Below are 15,330 nucleotides of genomic sequence, written 5' to 3' on the forward strand. Positions count from 1 at the left end.
ACTGTCTCTTCACAGGGTGTCTTAAAGAGTTACCCTATACATATGGAATATGTAACGGAGTGGAGAGATAGTCTTGATATGATAGAGAACATACAGTTACACTCTAACCTTGGTTCTCTGAGTAATGTATAGAGATTGAAAATGTGACGTCATTCAGGGGTAAAACCGCAAAGGATTCTGGGAACTCATGGCAAGAGGTACTAGCGCACGCAGGCTTTCAATTGAAATCAGTTACACAGCGATAAAAAGAAACACAAAAAATGGCAAGAAGCTGTTGTATTATTAACGGCCACGGGAAGCCGACGGGTAAAGAGATCGGTTGTTATCGGATTACGTCGTTGAAGAGAAATTGTTCAAGCCATGTTTCCGAAGTAACAAAGAGCCGACGGATGGCCTGGATTGCAGCCATTCGAAGACCAATCATAACGTCCCAGAACACTCCAGCTCACATGTTAGTCTGCTCCAAGCATTTCCACAAAGGGCAGTGTTTTGTAGTAGTTAATACCTCATTTTTCATAACATAATTGGTGATATAGGTTACAAGCAAGTCTGGCGCTGAACAGAAATTGTCGCGCTATGTTCCTTTGTTTATTGTGCATAAATAGTGAATTGTCCTGACAGAATATTGCGTTTCGCTTCTGTTATTACCATGGTACATTGACAAAAACATATACTTTTATTCACAGGATAAAACAGGTTTTTTGTATCACTAATTGCACAGTAGGATTACAGCATACAATATTATTGTCACTGCTACATTTCTGTAATGCGAACCAGAAATTATTTCCACTACTAATTAATTACCGTTGAGCTCAAAGGTCCTATTAATAAACGGTTAACGAATGTGTATTTATGAAGACGATTTGTGAGACTGGTTCGTTCTACACGGTGCATTTCAAGGTCCTGTACCCATCCGTTGGTAAACTGTACCTGGGCTTGTTGCAGTGACCTGAAGTTACTACAAACTATGCACTCACCCCAAGAACCTTATAATTATAAATATGAGCGTGGTGAAAGTTGGGCAGCACGCTAAGGTCTTTTGTCCACTGTGTGCTCGTATGGGTCTAACCCTTTCACTCCTTTGATTTTTTCCTCGTATCTTTTCTTTGACTTTTCATCAAGTCTGTCTTTGTACGGACCGGCATTGTTTTCCTTCGTTTTGTATATACCTTTTTTGGGGGACAAAGAAAAAGCAAGAAGGTATTGGAACCGGAGAATGAACGTTTTGTGGTGCTGCAAATGCTTGCGTTTGATGCATTGCTTTGATTGTTTTGCCACTAGTACCCGGCATGCAATGCGCGAAAGTCACGTGGTCTGTCAATCTCTATACTTTATTAATCCTGCAGGAAACTGCTTAGTCCTCTGCAGCTAACCCATTCAGTCAGTGAAGCAGTCGAAGCTACCAATCCAGCATGGGGAGCAGTCTGTAGTGTATATAGACGGTACCTTGCTCAAGGGTATCTCAGGGTAGCCATTCGGTGGATTTGAACCCCCAACCCTCCGATCATGGGGCAAACACTCTACCTCCTGATCCCTGGAGATTAAGAGACTATCTCACCAGCTGTGTAGTCTGTGTAGAAGCTGTGGGGTGTGGCCAGGCTAGCCGGAGTGCTAGCTATATGAATCTATCCACACCAAGGGGGTGATACCCCGTACATAAGGAATATGTAACGGAGTGGAGGATAGTCTCTCACTCAGAGAACCAAGGTTACAGTGCACCCGTACGTTATCCCTGGCGGTGTTTCAGAGTTCCTTCAGTGTCTCCTCTGGAAGACAATCAACAATGATTTGGGGTTGCTTGTGTCTCTAGCTTCAGGTTTTTTCAGAATAGAGTTGCCAAAACCTAGAATGTTTTCCAATTAGTCAAACTGCAGGAATGTCTAATAGACATAAATACCTGGATGACCTCTAAATTCCGGCTTCTAAATGCAGATAAAACAGAGACTACTGTACTCAGCCCTAAAGATCTTAGACAAATGTGGTGATATAAAATACTGCAGTGAAAGTAGGGATAGGGACTAGAAAGATATATCTCCCATAACAACAGCTTTCAACAGCAGGTTTGCATGGAATAGATAAAGTAGGAGCCCCAAAATAAGCTAACAAACCCACTTACAAACCCACAGTACAACTGCATTTTATTTACATAGCACCAAGTCACAACAACAGTCACCTCAAGATGCTTCCCTGTTCATAAACAAAGCCATGATAGCATTTGATAGCAAGTACTGTTTAGTTGCAGATTCATAGACTTTTGATTACCAACCAGAAACTGATTGGATTGTTGTCTGCTGAGTGCAAGCCGCAGCATCAAATCCTCCCGCTGTCAGCAAGGCTTTAGTGTCGGACTAAGAGCATTTTGCTGATAGTAAGTCAGCGCTGGGCACGCAAAAAATAGAGACTTTAAAAAATAAACAGTATTGGTATTAAAGTGTGTGTTATGTCAGCTGCTTCAGGACATTTTAGATGCTTAAGGAAGCAGATGACTATAAATAAACCCGCAGAGAGGAATGAAGTAAGAGGTTTAAAACCTGCCATGTTGTTCCACTTGCTCCAGGCCATGATTCAGTGTGTGACTGTCTGCTTATGGGCTCATGATAAAGACATAAACAACTATATCCCGTCTATGTCAGCTGCCCAGAAATCCTGCTGAGTGGTAGCGAAAATGAGGATGAAAGCTGTTGGCTTTTACTGTAGACAGAAGAGAAAATATAACAGGATGCAGTTTGCATCTTTTCATTCGTATATTTTTCTTCTGCGAGTGGTTGAGCCCCTCTAATGCTCATTGTCTTGATTCATGCTCAATCATCCAGGGAAGTAAATCCCAAAAAGGTTGATTCTGTTCATCTGGACGTAGCCCAGAACTCTAGTTTCAGTCATTGTGTAAATGTACTGTTTATAAGGTTTTGGGGGGGGGGGGGGGGGGGACGACAAATAAATGACAAAACATTTCTCTCATTGGAAAAGCTACGTCCAGATGAACAGAATCAACCTTTTGGGTCTAATACTCATTGCCATCTGACTCATCTTCTCCCACTTTATTGTATATACCATCCATCCATCCATCCATCCATTGCGGGGCAAGCGCCTATGTATATATCAGGCAAGAATAAAAAAAAATAAAAAAAAGTCAATTACAGCAGTTGGTCTCCTCTGTTGCTAAATGCTTGCACAGTGTTTAAAGAAAAAGTGATGCATCACAGTGCTCCTAACTTTTTTGCAGTAGGTTAACACTGATAGTATCAAATTGAACTACTTCAGTTGCATATAGGGTTTATAGCTGCAGGTCACTGATTTTTTAAATTAATTCATTAATTATTGACAAAATCTTGTTTTAGCACCACATCAAGCCTCCAACTTCCAAGAATCCCTTGCATTTTATTTTTCATGTACATAGTACTGCTTAGACAGTCTGACTGTAGTAAAGGAAACTTGAACCCAAGCTGCCAAAGTTGATTTAGTTGGGAGGTAGAGGTTTGGTAACAGGTACCCACCACTAAATTTTGTTGAGAGCCAAATGGCCAAATTATAGTTGGCCTCTCATTTACACCCACCTACCCCTTAGAACCTCGCTGCTTTCAAGTTTTCATTAAGTAGTAAATGCGGTGTTGAGTCTGTTGTGTCACTTGTAATGAAAATAAGGCTGCAAGAACTATCTGGAAGAAAATGAAGAGTAAAAAAATGAGGCTGAGCTGAAAGGAAACATCTTAAACCGCTTCATTTCCATAATCCCACAGACTAGATCAGAGTTGGGCATCATTATCATCCCTTAATCTCCTCAATTTTCCTCTAATCCTCTCAAGAAACAGCAGCTCCATCACCCGTAGTTAAGCCAAATAACTTTTATCATTCTCTGTGCAGAAAGTGATCTTTAAATTGCTGTCTATGACTGACCTGTTGCAATCTGAAGGCAACACTTGAGGCTTTGATGGTGAAATTGTCATTTTCTAAAACTTGGAAGGAAGCATTAAATCTAGAAACTAAAAAGAAAGTATATGGTTTTATATATCAAAATATATATTTTTTAAAAATCAAAGCGCCCTATTCCAGGAGGCATGTTCAACAAACAGAGTTAAAAAAAGCATGGTGCTACAAATGACATATAACAGACAATCAACACAGGACTACATAGAATACAATGTGCAAAAAATGCAAAAAAACAAAGACAGTCCAACACCAGACAGAACAGATTGTTTCCAAAATCCAACTTCAACTGTCATTTTTCCATCTGTGTGACCAAAAACAACACAACAAATGATTGATCCTTGATGAGTTTGTTCTGTGTGTAAAGCTTTATAGAGATCATTTTTATTTGAATAATGATTGCTAAAGTAATCTACAGTAAATGTTTGCTATGCAAGGAAACTGTCCACAAAGTCACAGCATTATAAAGATGGAGAATATAGATTTTTTTCTGAGCTGATTATAAATCTGTGGTGTAATCGCTGTCTGGGTCTCCTTGTGTGGTACAAAATGGTCAACTAGTTACTAACTGGAATTTCAGTGTTTGTAAAAATGTAAACTTCAGCAAATGAATTTTCTTTGCTTGGAGCTTTGACAATGACTTTATGAATGAGAAATGGAGTGCCGTTTCTGTTAGTACTAATTTATGCATAATTTATAGCATCATAGTGTGGTACTTCAGTATCTAGATAGCCCTACTCAGCAACCATAAAGGGAGGTAACATTTTTTTTAAGTGGCAAATGCAACGCAAATGCAACCCAAATGCAACAAACAGCAGCAAACACACAAACTGTTTGTGTGTTTGCTAGCTGAAGGCTTAGCTGCTGTATTTCACAGGGAGAGAAAAGAAAGAAAGCTCAGTTCACTCAGAGATGGAGAAAGATAAGAAAGACAGACAGTAGAGGATGAAGGGAGGTTAGAGTAAAAGGTAAGGGCTGCTCAGTGGTATTTAATAAACTGGGAATTTAAACCTTACATGCAATATGATCTTTTTTAAAATCAGATATTGGATCTATATATATGTTATGAAGTTATATTTATGTATATTGTGAAACCTGCTGCAAAACAAACTGAGGCAGACTAACTGTGTTATTTAAAGGTTGCATGACAATATTCTGCAGGCTAGTGCAGGATAAAATGGTTTGTTTGCTGTACTGTGAGATGGATTTACAGTAAAGAACAGTGAGTTGGACTGGTGCACAGTGGCTGTGGTGTTTATGGTTATAGCTAGGTTACATAAAATGTAGCAGAGATTAGTAAGATTTTTAATTGATGCTTATTCATTCACTGAATTCCACCATTACACTAAATTCATACTGTCTAGTATAAACCATCTAAGTTGTCATACACCAAATGTAGTATAAAAACAGTTTACTGTCATTATAGAGGATGAAAAACATCCAAGACATCTCATGAAACATGAGCAGTAAACCTCTTTCAAAAAAAAAAAAAGTCCCCTACTTTTTCGAGGATTTGTATCTCCTGACTTCCCACCTCTGCACAGTCTGTTATGTCACAGTAACTCATTTAGAGTTGACGTTAACTCTCTTTCTTGAATGGAAAACCTAAACTTTTCCTTATTCAGCATGAAAACATTTTGTTAGCTAAACCGCTTTCCAAGTTTAGGGCCAAAGTCTTAAAATTAAATAAATAAAGCTTCAGATGAACAATAAGTTGACACCATGATACCATGTTATTATTTATTTTGCAAAAACTAAACAAAAAAGCAGAAGCAGTGTGTGCAAAGCTAAGTAGCTAAGATTCAATAACTTGCACGACCCCCTTTAGCAACAATAACCTGAAGTATTGCTGGTAAATGTGATTTTCTGTATGACTTCATCAGTCTCGCACATCATTGTGGAGTAATTTATGGCCCACTCTTCTTTAAAATGTTGCTTCAGTTCATTTAGGCTTGCGGGTATTTGTTTATGCACAGTTCTTTTAAGGCCCCACCACATCATTCCAGTCAGATTGAGGTCTGGACTATGACTGAGCCATTGCAACACATTGTTACTCGACTATGAACTCTTCTGTATACCAAAGCATTTTACAGTGAAATGCTAGGCCTCTTGTCCGACAGAAAAAGCTTGGCCGACATTGGGTCATGCAATAGGACAATGATCCTAATCACACACTTACAGATCTACAACAGACGTGCTGCAAAGCAAGTTCAATTCAACATCCTTCCACCACTATGAGAATGAGGTAAGAGCTGTTTTAACTGATTTGCAATCCTAACCCATGTTGCTATGGTTTTTTGAGAGAGAAGAAGCTTTCTCCTGGCAACACCAACTAGCAATAGTCTCTTGCAAACTGGGGATGAGGGGAAAGAGAAGTGTTAAGAGAGGACCACAAAGAGACAACAATTAAACTTCAGAGATTAGACAAAGCTTGATAACATTCAATAATTGAAACATCAATTGCAGTTTATACTTGCCATTGTCATGTTTGCACACCAAAAGTGATATTATATCTACTAGCCAGCAGTGTTTTCTGGTGTTGTTTTGGCTTTTGGCACACGTTCCAGATGCCATTTTTCTAAGATTTTTATGTCTGAGTACAACAACCTCAGTTTTATCTTAGTTTAATTGGAAAATTAGAGGTTATGCAGGTCTTATGTTGTTATGACATCTCTGCAGTTTATGGATGGATGCTATACCTTCGGATGATACTGCCTAAGGGAAGCATGTATGTTGTAAACAAATTTGGTCCTAGCACAAAACCCTGTGGAACTCCATAATTACCCTTAGTGTGGGAAGAGTACACAAAGGGATCGGACAACCAATGTCGTGATATAATAGATGTAATACTATTGACAGAATAATTGATCTCTGTGGGAGTAGAGTTTAAGTATCTGCTCTGCACTCCATTGGCACATGGCATTGAAGAAAATAGCAGTGAAGGAAAAGAAAAAAGAGGGAAGCGGAGAAGAAATGTTTAGTGCATCACGTTAACTCCCGCCAGCAGCCTCAGCCTATAGCAGCTTAACTAAATAATGGTACAGGTTCACCTTTGAGAAACTCTAGGAACCACAAATAAGCCTGCAGTCTGGGAGAGAAGTGCTCTTTTAGATTAATGATAATAGGATGGTAATTTGCATATGATCTTTTTTTTCCTACCAGTTAGTAAAAACTGCTGTGTTTTGGATCCAGTGAAGACTTCTTAGGGAATCTTTGGAATCAGTTAATAAGGAATTATGGTAGTTCAGCCTAGAAGTAACAAAAGCATGAACTACTTTTTGGTATCACTCTGAAACAGGATATTTCTAATCTTGATTTGTTGCAGAAAAAATATGATGAAAGAAGGCATTCCTAGACATTTGTTTAACTGAGTCCAGGTCAAAAATGACTCCAAGATTCCTCACAGTATTACTCGAGCCTAAGGTAATGCCTTCCACACGAAGCATCTAGTCAAACACAATTTTGTCTTGTACTTTTAGGGCCAAATACAATAACCTCAGTTTTGCCCCAATTTAAAAGGAAAAATTACACTGTATTCAAGACTTTACATCTTTAAGACATACCTGCAGTGTATTAGGGTATTATGTACACAGCAATGGAAATGTCGTCAGTGTTTTCTAATAACAATAATGCCTAAGGGAAGCATTGCATGTAATGTGAAAAGTGCTGGTCCACCTCTATGGTGTTCCACTTCCTGGTTGAACTCCATGACTAACTTTGTGTGAGATGACCTTTTTTTTGCAAGAATCTGTCAGATAAATTAAATTCTGAAGTCTAGCAGGATACGCACAGAGAAGACTTTATTGTCATACACTGTAGATCATTAGATCATTAGTAACAATCAGTGGTGCTATTCCTGTCCTATGATGTATTCTAAATACTGAAATTCTTCAAATAAATCTTTCCTCTGCAAATGATCACACAGCTGATTTACAACTCCTTCGAGAACTTTTGAAATCAAAGTTAGTTTAGAGATCTATAGTTAGCTAAGGCAGCTAAATTAAGTAAAAACTTTTCAAGTAATTCTGTAATTACAGAATTCCAGCCACTTTGTGGTATGTAACCTGTTACTAAACATAGTAAGTCTTGCAGGGATAGTATCCAATAGACATGTTGATGATTTGAAAACTATTGACGGTACCTCAGAGAGATCAATAGGTGTAAAGCGGTTCAAATAAATATCAGCAGGATTACTGAAGTTGTACTTCACAGTTTATCCAGAACTTTGAGTGATTACTGTGTGTTTGCTTATAACCACTTGATTTGATTTTGCAGAAAGCACTTTTGATAGACTATAATCTTCAAAAATTGACCACAGAGATCTTCCAGCACACAGTGTGAAGGGAAGGGGGATTTAAGTTTATGAATCTCTTGAATTTAGGAGGGAAAATGCTCGTCCAGTCAGCAGAGGCTTAATGCAGCGTTTGAAACCTCCGTTAGGCTGACATGAGCTTCAGTGGGACTCAAATGCAGATATAAAGCTGCTGATCCAGGCTCAGCAGAGGAGACAACCCACGAAAAGTGACTTCAGTTAGCAGAAAACAGCATGAAAGTGAAGTGTGATTTAGTCTAACTTGAAAACAAACTCCCTTTAGCCCTGCACAAGGTATTTCTTATATAATGATCTCAGTGTCTGAGAAGATAAACTTCATTTAACAGTCATCAAGAAGCAGAAATGTTGCTTGCAGAGCTGGAATATAAAATAAGTCAGCGTTTTGATGATAGAGCTTCATAAGAGCTGTGATGTTTGATACGAAATCATTATCTTGCCATGCTTTGATGTCAGCTCACATTCAGCAGTGGTGCCATCTCTTTGAAGCATTTCAGTTTTAACTAGAACAAAGCAAGGATCATTACTGCAGTGCTAATTCACTGTACTCCTGATTCTGTGGCTGATGCTAATGAGATTTTTTTTCTTGTTTCTCCAGGGACTATCCACGTGGATGTGCATGATGGTGTGTTTTCAAACCTGAAAATATGGTAGCTCACATTGCATCACAGGACAGTCTTGGAGTGTTTCATTGTTTGGGCTTTTTAAATTTGATTTTCCATTGCTATATTGAAACCTTAAAGAGTCCTTTACAGACCCATGGTTAATGACTTCAAAATGTATAGAACATAAATTCCTGCATTTATGTGGTACCTGTGGCTCAGGAGCTAGACGGCTTGTCCCCTACACACACACACACACACCCCTGTGGGTGGTCTTTTATCCCTCAAGCTTGGGTCCTCTACCAGACTTGAGAGCTTGAGGGTTGTGTGCAGTCTCTTTGCTGTTCCTAGGACCGCGCTCTTTTGGACAGAGATTTCAGATGTTGTTCCTGGGATCTGCCACTCGCCTAGCTGGGGGGTCACTGCACCGAGTGCTGATTACCACTGGGACCACTGTTACCTTCACCCTCCACATCTTCATGAGCTCTTCTGTAAACCCTTGGTACTTCTCCAGTTTCTCGTGTTCCTTCTTCCTGATGTTGCTGTTATTTGGTTTTGCTACACATTACTATGGCCATCTTCTTCTGCTTGTCCACTACTATGCCCAGTTAGCCATCACCAGTTTGTCCGTCAGTTTGTATGCCCTGCCTGCTAGCATCTTGCACCCTGCTGTTACGTGCTATGTCCTCTATGGATCTTGTGCTCAGAGCTCCTGTGCTGTCTTTCAGTCCTGTGTGTGTGTGTATGTATGAACTTTGTATGAATTGAATTAAATGTTGACCACTGTTAACATTCAAAACTGGGCTGAACATCCTATATTGTAGCTGGTGGACGTAACACATAATACATTTGAGTTAAATGATTTAAGTTGGGGGAAAAAAGATTTTGTTGATGATCATCCTGACATTTATTTTACTAAAATTCAATTTGCATTCTTTCTATTGCTTGCTAATAACTGGTATATTGATTGGGAGAATTCATTTCTGTTTATAAAACATATAAAGCAAAACCAGTGGTTTCAAAATTTTCATTTTTATTCCGCTTTTGCCTACTTCATACAGAACACCTCATGAAACACCTATAAGAGACTACACAAAAATAGCATCCATGGTAGAGTTCCAAGGGAAAACTCACTTTGGCATAACCTTAAACAGGCTGTTCATGTCATTCCAAAATTTCGCACAGCAAATTGTAAATGACTCATTCCCGTGTATCCCAAACTTGGTTAGCAGTTCCTGCTGTCAAAGGTGGCACAACCAGCTATTAGTTTATTAGTTGTAGGGACAATTACTTTAAACACAGATCCAGGTAAGTTTGGATGACTGCTGGAAACTGACATCCCGCTTGTCAGCCTACAGCCTGTCTGAGCTTCCTCAACACCTCCTCTGGACTGAGAGAAGAGTCCACTTTGATGACTTTGTCTCTGGACCTGGACCCCTAAAAAATACAGAAGAAAGGACTTAAACGACATATGATACAATGGGATAAAACTTTGCTCACCCTGAAAAAAGAACCTTCTTACTGTGACAGTGCACCATCATGAAGTAGGGCTGCTCAATTAATCGAATTTTAATCACGATTATGATCTGGGCTTTCAACGATCATTAAAAATGACTGAGCCGATTATTAGCCCCTCCCTCGTGCTTTACTCTCGCGCTGTTCCGTGTGGCAAATCGAGCGCACCTCTCTGCATTTCGAACACGTGTCACAACAATTAAGAGCAGCGGTCTCCAACCTTTTTTGCGCCACGGACCGGTTTATGCCCAACAATATTTTCATGGACCGGCCTTTAAGGTGTCGCGGATAAATACAACAAAATAAAACTAGTACCGGTACCGAATTTTTTTTTTATTCATAACACATGTGAAAAGACCAAGGAAAACCGAGTAAACGATAAAAACGATAACAAAATAACGCTGAAAACCGAAAAAAACTCTGAAAACTATACATTTCACACCTGAGCCTCAACTCTCGCGGCCCGGTACCAAACGACTCACGGACCGATACCGGTCCGAGGCCCGGGGGTTGGGGACCGCTGATTAAGAGGACCTGAGGGAAGCTCGGAAAGCTAAGCAGAAGTTATTTGGAGAGGAGAGTGACTGCTGTTGGTTGAAAAGAGAGGTAAAAAAAACTTCAGTGGTGTGGAAACATTATGGGTTGGCGGAGTCAGACGTGGATCAAGTAGACATAGTGTGTAAACTTTGCTACGGTGTCGTAGCTGCACCACAGAGCAACACTGCAAAGTTCACTAAACATAGATGTTTACATTTTTCATTTATTTTTTATATTGCAAACATTTTCACTGTTATCAGTATTTGCACACTATTTTATATTATTTTTTGACAATCTTTAAAGTCATTATTCAATACATTGTTATTGTTAAATAAATATCGTCAAATAATCGAGATCTCAATTTCAGTGAAAATAATCGTGATTATCATATTTGCCATAATCGAGCAGCCCTATCATGAAGCCACAGAATGAATGACAATGACAATTTGGCCCAAATGTATTGTCACGTCTGGACTGTTTTAGAGTAAATGCAGAACTGCCCAGTGCTGTTATGCTGTTTCAATAGAGCTCAGTGGATATAGACATCTATGCTGCAGCTTAAAGGTTTAGGAGCACAAAAAACAAAGTCAGTGTCACTCCTCTATATGGTCCCTGCTGCATATTTAGATCTAATAATAAGGTATCTATATAAAACATACATTGTGTAATACATTTACATTTTCAAAGTACACATGTGTACTTTTGGGTACAAAGTTAATTTACACCCCTGGAGCTGACACCATTTAAAATTCTCAGTGCACAGGATAAGTCACACTACAGTAATGGCTGTTTAGTGTTACGACCACTATCGAGCTCGTTCTTCAAACCCTACCATACCCACAACATGCAATCTCTGCAGTGAAGCCACCAACAGACAGTAACAGTGACACAGTGCCATCTACTGCTGTCTGCTTACAGCTGCTTACACATACTCAATGCAGTATAGAATGTGAATACTGTGGTGTAAAAAGTGTTTTTGCCCTTCCTGATTTGCTATTTTTTGTATGCTTGTCACACTTAAATGTTTCAGCTCATCAAACAAATCTAAATATTAGAAAAACATAACACAAGTAAACACAAAGTGCAGTGATTTCTCCCTAAACCTAATAACTGGTGCAGCAACAACTTTATCAACAACTCCCTTAACAGCAACAACTGCAATCAAGCGTTTGCGGTAACTGGCAATGAGTGTCTTACAGCGCTGTGGAGGGGTTTTGGCCCACTCATCTTTGCAGAATTTTTGTAATTCAGTCACATTGGAGGAGTCCTGAGGCAGCAAAACAGCCCCAGACTATCCCACTACCACCACCATATTTTACTGCTGGTATGATGTTCCTCTTCTGAAATGATGTGTCAGTCTGATGTCAGATGTCATGGGATGCACACCTTCCAAAAAGTTTAACCTTTGTCTCATCAGTCCACAGAATATTTTCCCAAAAGTCCTCAGGATCATCAAGATGTTTTCTGGCAAAGGTGAGATAAGCCTTTGTGTTCTTTTTGGTCAGTGGTATTTTTTCCCTTGAACTCTCCCATGGATGCCATTTTTGCACAGTCTCTTTCTTACTGTTGAACAATGAACACTGACCTTCACTGAGACATGTGAAGCCTGCAGTTCTTTAATGTTATTCTGAGTTCTTTTGTGTTGTCGATGTGCTCTTGGAGTAATTTTGGTAGGCCGGCCACTCCTTGGAAGCTTCACCACTGTTTCATGTTTTCGCCATTTGTGTATAATGGCTGTCACTGTTGTTCACTGGAGTCCCAAAGCCTTAGAAGTGGCTTTGTAACCCTTTCCTGATATATGTCAGTGACTTTGTGTCTCAGGTGTTTCTTTAGATCGTAGCATGATGTGTTGCTTTTTGAGATCTTTTAGCCTGCTTCACTTTGTCAAACAGGTTCCATTTAGTTGATTTCTTAATACAACAGGTCTGCCATTAATCAGGCCTGAGTGTGTTTAGTGAAACTGAACTCAGCTTTCAATAAAATGTGGTTAATCACAGCTAAGTCATCATTTAACAAGGGAGGCAATTACTTTTTCACACATGACCAGATAGGTTTGGATAACCTTTCTCCATTAATCAGTTAAATCACCATTTAAAAACTACATTTTGTATGTACTTAGGTTATCTTTGTCTAATATTAAAATTTGTTTGATCATCTGAAACATGTAAGTGTGACAAATATGCAAAACACTAAGAAATCAGGAAGGGGGCAAACACTTTTTCACACCACTGTATGTAGTGAGATATGTACATGAGTGACAGTTTAAGTAAATATTAAGTGAGAAATGCTTAGTGACAAATGTCAATGTATACAGAAATACTCAAATGTGTACTGAGATTGCACCAAGATTCCACTTTTTTAAGTTTCAGCAACCTTGTCCAGACACACGTGACTTTTCTTCAGGCCCAGAACCTCAGCCAGGTAGCGAATAAGCTCAGCATTGGCCTCTCCATCTGTAGGTGGTGCTGAGATGGCAACACTTACTGCCTCTGTAGAAACTTCTGAAAGCATGGCAGAAGAGATAGCAGTGTGATTTGTGTTGCACTTTGTTCATATCAACAATTCTGTTATACAAACACCTGTGATGCTGCTGTGTTTGGAGCCGGGCTTTGCATGAACTCTTATGGTTACAGCACCACTTTTGTCTTTGGTTACTGGACCACAGGCTTCTGCTACGGCCGCTCCTCCACAACCTGCCAGCTGTTCTTTCACCTGGTTTAACAGCACAAAAGAGCTTAAGTCAAACATTACTGGCTCTTTACATGCTTTTTCCATTCATTTTCTACCTTTAAGTCATCTTACAGTAAAACAATTGGGAATCTAGAAATAGCTTACATCATAAGTAAGTCCTTTTTGATTTTTCCTGCAGATCATATGAGCTTTCTAAGCTTATAGGAGAGTTTGTTCACAAGTGTTTTTATAGTAGTGACATTATCCAAGTCTCTCATGCAGCTGATACCAGACATTGCATTTAAATATCCTGTTAGGAACATTACAAAAGACTATAACACACCATCATCTTCTAGCTTCATTATTTGCCAGTCTTGATGCATGCTGAATCATCCAGGTACAGAAATCCAAAAAAGTTGATCCTGTTCATCTGGAAGTAGCGTTTTCAGTGGGAGAAACATTTCATAACTCATCCAAGTGACTTCTTCAGTCTGAGCTGACTGCAGGTTTCCCCATCAATGTAATCTTGTAACAGATTTCAAGTTTTACACTTTTACTACTGTTTACGTTCACTGCTGCCACATTGGATCAGTAACCCGGGGTTGGTGGAGCTGCTCCTTCTTTCAGAGTTGGAAATTCTAGCTGTTGGGACTGGAAACTCAGAAATTCCATTCTAATCTGGAATGCACTGTAAGTGTGCTATCACCACACAGCTGTGGGGAAGTGTTTCTATGGCGACTAAAGACAGTAAAATGAAGAGGAGTGAAAACCCCTGCTGTCTGCATCAGGTAGAGAAACAGAAAGGATAGAAGACTAGAAATTCAATCTCAGAGAAAAGCTTACCACGTGAAAACTACAAGTTGTATAAGAAGTATTCTGTGTGAGCAGTAGCAGCAACTTCCCAAGTACAAAATACACATTTTTCACTTCTCCAGTGTGTATTATAAGGACACAGTTCCAGTATACATGTTCAACAGACAGACAATAGACAGCATGTTCTTCTTCTTTTCATCCTAAATTTGGGAGCTGTTCTACCTTTTTGGGTATTTGTCTGTTCATGAATTAGTAAAAACAAAAAACAAAACCTACTTTTGTAAGGGTTGAATACTACGACTAATAATACGACTACTACTACTACTACTACTACTACTACTACTAATAATAATAATAATAAAATATTGTGACTTAATGCTGTTGCACTGGCACACTTAATAACAAAGGTCGCAACAAACGAAGAAGCCCTGCACTCAATCTTTAAACTCCTTAAAATTCAAATCAAACTGTTTGAACCTTTAGCATAAACAATGTCCATCAAAAAGATGGTTGAAAGAAGTACTTACTTTACTTTAATTGACTCATATCAATGGGAAAATGAAGTAAAAAAAAAAAAATCTATATACACAAAAGTGGAATAACCGCTCTTACCTTTTTGGGCATTTGTCTGTTTCTGGAGTAGTGCCTTCTGTGCAGGGCGACACCGGGCAGAGGGGCTCTGTACCGGCAGCTGAGCACCAGCACAAGGTCGGGTAACGTTACAGCCTTTAAAGTGACAGATCTAGCCTGCTGCAGAGACGGTATAAATTTAACACGGTAAAGACAAGCTACGGCAAGACCTGAACAGGAAAACATCTACCGGCTACCTGTTAGCTTGCTAGCTTTTTGATGAATTTCCGGTTTTCAAAATAAATTCTTCCGCTTATCACAATCTTAAATTATGAGTTGTTATAAATTATAATAAATATATAGATTTTT

The 15,330-nt window shown here is 39.1% G+C and overlaps 1 protein-coding gene across 1 annotated transcript; it reads right to left on the reverse strand.

Moving 5' to 3' along the window:
* Positions 1-9,869: 9,869 nt before the first annotated feature.
* Positions 9,870-15,259, reverse strand: c7h15orf40 (chromosome 7 C15orf40 homolog). Its single transcript, XM_084934380.1, has 4 exons — positions 15,004-15,259; positions 13,488-13,620; positions 13,282-13,409; positions 9,870-10,293 (listed from the first exon to the last, which is right to left on the reverse strand). The coding sequence occupies exons 1-4, from the start codon at positions 15,205-15,207 to the stop codon at positions 10,204-10,206; spliced, it is 555 nt and encodes a 184-aa protein (XP_084790506.1). The 5' UTR covers positions 15,208-15,259; the 3' UTR covers positions 9,870-10,203.
* Between the last annotated feature and the right edge of the window lie 71 nt (positions 15,260-15,330).

Source organism: Perissodus microlepis, chromosome 7 (assembly GCF_051167445.1).
Source record: "Perissodus microlepis isolate ML-2025 ecotype Zambia chromosome 7, ASM5116744v1, whole genome shotgun sequence".
Classification (NCBI taxonomy): Eukaryota; Metazoa; Chordata; class Actinopteri; order Cichliformes; family Cichlidae; genus Perissodus; species Perissodus microlepis.

Coding starts and splice junctions, on each gene's coding strand:
- c7h15orf40 (XM_084934380.1), bottom strand. CDS start 15,207: ATGTTTTCCTGTTCAGGTCTTGCCGTAGCTTGTCTTTACCGTGTTAAA. Junction 13,621..15,003: donor ACAGACAAATGCCCAAAAAG/GTAAGAGCGGTT, acceptor CTGTTAAACCAG/GTGAAAGAACAGCTGGCAGG. Junction 10,294..13,281: donor GTCACGTGTGTCTGGACAAG/GTTGCTGAAACT, acceptor TGTATTTTTTAG/GGGTCCAGGTCCAGAGACAA.